Source organism: Lycium barbarum, chromosome 12, assembly GCF_019175385.1.
Source record: "Lycium barbarum isolate Lr01 chromosome 12, ASM1917538v2, whole genome shotgun sequence".
In the NCBI taxonomy this organism is placed as follows: Eukaryota; Viridiplantae; Streptophyta; class Magnoliopsida; order Solanales; family Solanaceae; genus Lycium; species Lycium barbarum.
The window spans coordinates 76,800,541-76,808,307 of record NC_083348.1 but is presented as its reverse complement, the minus strand read 5'-3'; the positions used below and the strand labels follow the sequence as shown (position 1 = coordinate 76,808,307).

Here is a 7,767-nt window from a genome sequence, read left to right as displayed (position 1 = left end):
GAAATTGGTCGGATTTTTAACTTTCTTCCCAGCATCATGACAACCAGTTCATTTATTTTTTTTTCGAATCCAACGTCATCTACTTATTTGAAGTGAATGACATCTAAGATAGCTTCGTAAATGCAAAAAATAATAAAATTAACATGCACAAACCCTATCATAATTTTTTTTCTAAAATAGCGCAAAGTGATGAATGATAATATAGAGTCGATACTGCTCAGATGCGTGCACTCTCATTTCCTATTCTTTGTACTTATAAATCAGCTTGTGTTCATGAGTAATCTCTTGTAGGTCAATCATAGTTTCAATCAAATTTATGTGCTTTTAGAAAACTTTAAACTCCCCGTTTTCTTTCTCAATGTGATTTATTATTTTTTACATTAAATGTGATCGAAGCTTTTTAACCACCATATTGTGGCATGGTTACTATTAGTCTAACCAAAAAATAAAAAAGTAAATAGTTATCTAAATTGCTATCTTGCACTTAACGACCATTGATATTGAGTTTGACTTCCACCAAATATACTTTTCAAATGTGGAATAATCACTCATTATGAACTTGTCACGAAAATGCTTTGAAAATGCCATTGTTTTCCCTTTATCTACACTCCAAAATTCTGTAAAACTCACTGAACCTTCCTATAAACAACCACTCTTTTCCCTCACCATTATAAAATACCAACCAATACTCATGCAAATCAAAGTACCCAACAAACAAAATTCTAATAACTCTAAAAAAACACTTCCTTTTTTTTTTTTTTTTTTTAACTTTCTTGAAATCCCAAAATGGTTAATGAAAAGAAAGTCATAGAGGAAGTATCCGGTTGGCTTAGAGTTTTCGAAGACGGTTCAGTAGACCGGACATGGACCGGTCCACCCGAAGTCAAATTCATGTCCGAACCAGTCCCCCCACATGACGACTTCATTAACGGCGTTGCCGTTAAAGACGTAGTCCTCACTAACGAAAACTCTAACAGCCGTTTACGCATTTACTTACCTCAACTTAACGACAACAAACTCCCCGTCATTCTTCACTTCCACGGCGGCGGCTTTTGCATTAGCCAAGCCGATTGGTTCATGTACTACACTGTCTACACGCGCCTAGCGCGCGTGACCAAATCAATCATCATCTCCGTCTTCCTCCCTCTCTCGCCTGAGCACCGCCTCCCCGCCGCCTGCGACGCCGGCTTCGCCGCCCTCCTCCGCCTCCGTGACATTTCCCGGCAACAACTTAACGAGCCCTGGCTCACTGAATACGCTGATTTCAGCCGTATTTTTCTCATCGGAGACAGCTCCGGCGGCAACATAGTTCATCAAGTCGCCGTCAGAGCCGGCGAGGAGGATTTATCTCCGGTGAGACTCGCCGGAGCAATTCCGATACATCCAGGGTTTGTAAGATCGAAACGGAGCAAATCGGAGTTAGAACAAGAGCAAACACCGTTTTTAACATTAGATATGGTGGATAAGTTTATCGGATTAGCTTTACCGGTAGGGAGCAATAAGGATCATCCGATAACTTGTCCGATGGGTGACGTGGCGGCTGCGGTTGAGGAACTGAAATTGCCGCCATATTTGTATTGTATGGCTGATAAGGATTTGCTTAAGGATACTGAAATGGAGTTTTACGAAGTTATGAAAAAGGGGGGAAAAGATGTTGAGCTGTTTGTTAATAATGGAGTGGGACATAGTTTTTATTTGAACAAAATTGCAGTTGAAATGGATCCTGTTACTGGTTCTGAAACTGAGAAGCTTTTTGAAGCCATTGCAGAGTTTATCAGCAAGCATTAATTGAAGGAGAAAAGATATTTGCATGAGTATTTATAAGGTTATGGCAAAAATAATTAAGCATGGGTATTTGTGAGCTTTGCAAGAGTATTAGTTTGTTGCAGGTTGAAGATTTTGGTGTACTGTCTATCTTAATTTTGTTGTTGTCACGTTTTAATTGCCAAGATTATTATTGAAATAAATATAGTTGCTGTATTCAGTTTTTTGGTGTTAGCAGATGATCCATAATCTTATTTTAGCCTTTTGTTGTAGAGTGATACTTCCTCAATTTCAAATTATTTATTGTGATTTTTAAAAATAATTGTTTTAAATTATTTTGACAATTTAAAAATTCAAAAACAAATTTAATTTGTATTCTTTGCATAAAAATACATTTTCCGGATACTTAAAGTTTATTTGTAATTTTTTTCCTTTTTAAAAAACAGACAAAATGTTCAAATATTATTTTGAAGTAAAATTTTCGTACTCGGAAGCTTTAGCTTTTTTGCGAATGTAAAAAGTTGAAATCTTAACTTACTCATGTCAACTTAAGGTGTTCATGAAATGTCAATGTTACGTGTTAAGATGAAGATGTTTAAGTGTAGAACTGTGGATCATGAGTGCTAGTACAACATTTTTCAAGTAGCCTTTGTTTACACGGAAAATAGTTACCGTTGAATTTGTGTACGTGGTCAATGACACATAGATCAATAATGACCGAATAATGAGATAATATCTAAAATTAAGTAAGATAATTATAAAGAAAGCTAAAGGAATTTAAAGCAATAACTTGAGCCTTGGAGAAGCTTTTGAGCTAGAGTATTCGAACAAGCGAGTAATCAGATATTTGCTTAGTTGAACAAAAGCAATTAGAAACTAAGAGCAAAATAAGAGCAAGGTAATTCTTGTATATAGTTTCAGATGATCTCTACAATGAGATGAGCACATCTATTTATACTAGAGCTATGAGGTGCATGATTCACAAATCATGTCCTCTTCATTACCAATAGTAATGCCAAAGGTAATTAAAGGTAATAAAGGGATTTAATGTTATGACAGTGAAGGGCAATAATGCACATTTAAGACGGGAGGAAGACTTGGGATTTCCTGTAACGGTTGCACATTGAATAACGTTTGACCGGTGAGTTATCATACTTCTCTGAACCCTTTGTAGTTTCTGTCTCCGGTAGAGGCTGTCAAGTTACTCCTCCGGAGCGTCATTATGCTTTCCCGGAGCCCCTTGCTTGCTGACTCAAATCTGACATGTCACCATTTTCACGACCCAAACTGGAGGGCCATGACGGACACTTAACCGTACTAGTCAAGTACCACCTGACATGCATCTGACATAAATATGAACATAGGTGGGCCAATAGGGCCATCATGTGACTCACAATAACTCACAGGGAACCTGCATATATCAGCTGCTCTGAAAGACTCATCTGTATGAAAATACTGAACATGCTATATGAGCTGGTAAGGCTATCATAACCGACCGTGATGACAAATGCAATTTCAAGTATGGACACCATCTGACTATACATAACTGTCTACAAGACTCTACTGGAAACATAACATAACGTGGCCGGGACAGGGCCTCGCCATACCCATAAACATATGTGTGCACATATCTATATATACCTAAGACCATGCTAACTCCTGGCATCTCTAAAACAAATGGAGTGCCTCAACTTCATCCGCTGAGCTGACATCCTAATAGATGGATCACTAACCTATAGTTGCAGACCTGCGGGCATCAAACGCAGCCCCCTCCCCCCGAGCAATAGGGGAGTCAGTATGAATAATGTACCGAGTATGTAAGACATGAAATAGCATATACACAAGAATCATGAAAGAAGTCTCTGACATGAGAGTCAATCTGTATATCTGTATGACTGTATATCTGAAACTGTCTGAATAACTCTGTATAGCTGAAGGTGCCTCTCAGGGCGTATAATATGCATGCTCTCTATAAAATCATATGCATAAGTCATAATATACTGTTAGTGCTGTGGAACGTACAACCCGATCCATATACCCTATAGTGCCAAGGAGCATACGGCCCGATCCATATATCATCATCATCACTGTGCACCAGCTGATCAGGTGGTAATGCATATATAACGCCTATCCCTTTCCCCATACCCCATATACATATAATATACGTGTATATAACGCTTTCTGGTCATAGGTCAATGTGCATATGTATAATGAATGCAATGCATAAATAAAATGAATACATAGGACTCTCGGAGTGACATAAGGTCGTACTACCTCCCATATACATCTTTGAGCTAATATCATCAATATAAGAACTCTCAAGACCCATGAACAGAAGGAACAGTCATAAAAGGGATACAGGAACATCAAAGACTGAAGTACTCCTAGTGCTTCTAAGAGTAAAGTAATATGGAAGCTCATTTCCTCGTTTGTTCGTTCATATCATAAGATCATGCCAAAATGAAAGAAAGGATAGCCTTAACATACCTTGGAGTCTACCTAATGTCCAATGCTTACTTCCCGAGCTTGTAGCACTACAACCAAGATAACATGAATTACAATTAGGTCATATATATCCCTTACTACCCATTTCAAGTACGTATGAAGCTTAAAGAAATTCGGGCAGCATTTCCCCTATAATTCTTACTCCAATCCAACTGCCAAATGATTCACAACATACACAACATCATCAACAACTACAATAACAATATACAACAACATACACAAGTAGAAATCTCTCCAAAATTTCCAATCAAAACAGCCTTCAAGGCCACTTCAACAAACTAGTTTAGGCCCTTTATATCATGTTTTTCCTTTACTCTAAACTAAGGAATTCCTTCACAAACAACTTATGTCAATACTTACATATCAAAATATAATCAAATCCATGCCAAAAACATCTCCCAAAACAGCCCCTAATCTTAATTTAACTCAACTAACTTACTGCTTTCATAACTATTTTTCCTTCACTTTAAATCACTAAAACTTTTGGTAATCAACTTAATAGCAAAGATAAGAATAGTATACATACCTTAAAGGGGATGGAATTCCAAGAACCAAACTCCAAATCCAACTCCTAAGCTCAACAACTTAAATAAAATCCTAGGAACAACTTTTCCTTCACTAGCTCGGGTTTTCGGGGCTCGGATCTTACTTGGATGATAAAGAAAGGTTGGGAGAGGATTGGGGAGGATTAGGGAGAGTTTAGGGTCTGTTGGTGTGAGTTGAAATAAGAAAAATCAGGAAATAGATGAATATATATAGCACCTGCACCGCCTGAAAATCGACGGGTCGTCGATGTGCAGCGATGGAATCATCGACACTTCGACGGTCCATATCTCCCACCTTCGATGTACAAATGAAAATCTGCCAGTTGCATTGGAAATTAGACTCGCTGAACTTATAAATGCATAGCTTATGGAGATATGCCTCTTACAAGTTGACCCAAAAATTCTATCCGGAATTCTGCCAGATTTTCCCAAAGTTTCAACAAACTTAATTTCTTCAATTCGCTTAACATCCAACCTTCCCGATACTTACTAATACCAAGCTCTCATGTATGAATAATGAGCATGTATAATTCCTTATGACCTTGACGACAACCTTGCCTTTTTAAATCTTTGTCAACTAACTCACGACGAAACTTTACGGATAAAAGTACGGGGTGTAACAACCATCACCACATGTCATCCTTTGATACGTCCACTTGGAGTCGACGGATTTTACCCTAGGCATATAGTCCCCCCACTTTCTGGTTACTCGCTTAGATGTGACTGGGAAATGGAAGATTTTTCCCTTCTTGCCGAAAAGTCATGTAATCATTCTTCCGCCTACCTGATTAAAAACCTTGTCGGAAAAATTCAATTAGGACAAAAACCGAGCCAAGGGAAAAAGAGTGCAGGACTTAGGGATTTAGATGACAACTCTGCCACTGATTTTTCTTCTGTCAATGGCTGGTTGGTACAAAAAAAGTACCATCACTATAGAAAGCTTGATCTCAGATTTTTAGTATTTATCCAAAACTTTTATTGTTGAGTTTAGACTCTCGGGTTTTTAGTTGTACCCCTAACTTTTAATTTTAGAGTTCCTGACTCTAGGGTTTTTAGTATACCCGAAACTTTGATAACCTCGCAGCCTTGGAGGCTGGGGATATTAATGACCAATAATTTAAATCTTCTGGTTCTGGTAAAGTTCGGAATAACATGTCTGTTTAACTTTATGATCGGGAATCAAAGAATCCGGATTTAGCCTTTTGCCTAGATGGCTTTTAAGAGAGGGCCCTTTTATTTCGGTGCTTATGAAGAAGACGTCTCATATTCATTTGGGCACAAGTGTTTGGATTCGTAATCCTTTTTTGCTTTTAAGCGTGAGCAAATTTAAGAATGATTTTGTTCATTTGGACGTATGCGGGAATATTTAGAAGCTGCAAGTTTTGCTTCATTCCATTCCTCGAATGTACACAAGAGTTTACAACTTCGCGTATACGACATTATACAGGAAATGAACAAAAATACATTGCAAGAGAATTATGGCCGGGCTGACATTTATTGGGTCTAGTTGATTCCTGATCCTGATTCCTTCTATTTTTTCGGGATTGATCTGGCAGCCCCTACTTCTTTTCTTTATTCCGGAGCCAGTTCGGGCTATCTCCGATATGATGCCTTTGGGCACAATGTTTTTTTTGTTATTGTTCGGGAGCCATTCATATGCTTCCGGTACTTATTGTTGTGGTTTTCGCTGATTTGATGCAACAGTCCCAGTGTTTGTAGACATTATTGTTCTTCATCTGAGTTGTTTTCCGGTGACTCGCTCCGGAAACGCTCCTGCCTTTTGTCAGTCCGTGGTTCGGACGGGTATGGTTCAAACCAGTGTCTTGAATACCTCTGATCAAAGTTCAGTTGACCTTGATTTCGGGCCGTAAGAGATGTCGGTATATTTACCTGTTCATCTTCTACGCGAATCTTCGACGTATACCTATTGTGAACATCTTCCCACGTCGTTGCCCGGAACTCTATAGCAGATTTTTCTTGAGTTTTCATGAAGCATCTGAACTCAGCGGGTTGAGACCCATGGTGAAAGCCTCAACTGCCCATTCATCCGGAACCACGGGCAGCAACATCCTTTCCTTCTAGAACCGGGTGACGAAGTCACGGAGCAACTCGGTCTCCCCTTGCGTTATGCGGAAGATGTCACGCCCCGAACCATGGCCTGGGCGTAACACGGCACTCGGGCCTTGCTTGCATGTGTCCGAGCGAACCTCATGGCTTGCTTGTCAACATGGGCATCAAAACAATATAATCTATATGATGCAATTTAAATAAATCATGAAAATGTAAATTTGCGGAATAAAGTCTTGAATTTATCTCATAGCATAAAATATCATGAAAACATAATAGTCTGCAAACAGGAAAAACACCACTGACTCTGTGAACTAATATCTGTCTATGAAACCTCTAAAAACATGTCTGAATACTAACTATCAGGACCTGGCCCTGGACTACCATAAACTGAATACTAATGCAGACTCCATGTTGAACCCCGAGAGAAGTGGGGCTCACCAATAAGCTGATAACTGAAGTGATCCTACTGCGCAGGTGTATGCTCCTGAAAATCGGTATCTGCACCGTGAAGTGCAGGCCCCGGGCAAAAGGGACGTTAGTACATGGTGAATAGTACTAGTATGTAAAACCTGCTGAAATGAAGAACATGGCACAGTATAGGTATAGGACATGAACTGAAACTGAATGTAACTTGGACATGAGCATAAAACGTGAGTAAAGTCTGAAAACAGTAAATCAATGGAAATACATGTATGTAAAACTGCTTGTAACGTGGGGAATGCTATAGTATAACCGACAACATGATTCTGGTACTTGCGTCCTACCATCAGAACACTCACACCTTGCCAGGGGTATGAGATTTAAGTAATAATAAGCATGTAAGGATCCAAACTGCATAATGAAGGTGTTGCCTCCTTGCTGACAACCCTTATCCTATGGTGGC

General features: G+C 39.0%; 1 protein-coding gene across 1 annotated transcript; it reads left to right on the top strand.

The window, feature by feature from the left end:
- The first annotated feature begins 632 nt into the window (after window positions 1-632).
- Window positions 633-1,998, top strand: LOC132622703 (probable carboxylesterase 17). Its single transcript, XM_060337353.1, has one exon. It carries the CDS (start codon window positions 787-789, stop codon window positions 1,786-1,788), a length of 1,002 nt encoding a protein of 333 aa, XP_060193336.1. The 5' UTR covers window positions 633-786; the 3' UTR covers window positions 1,789-1,998.
- The last annotated feature ends 5,769 nt before the right edge of the window (window positions 1,999-7,767 follow it).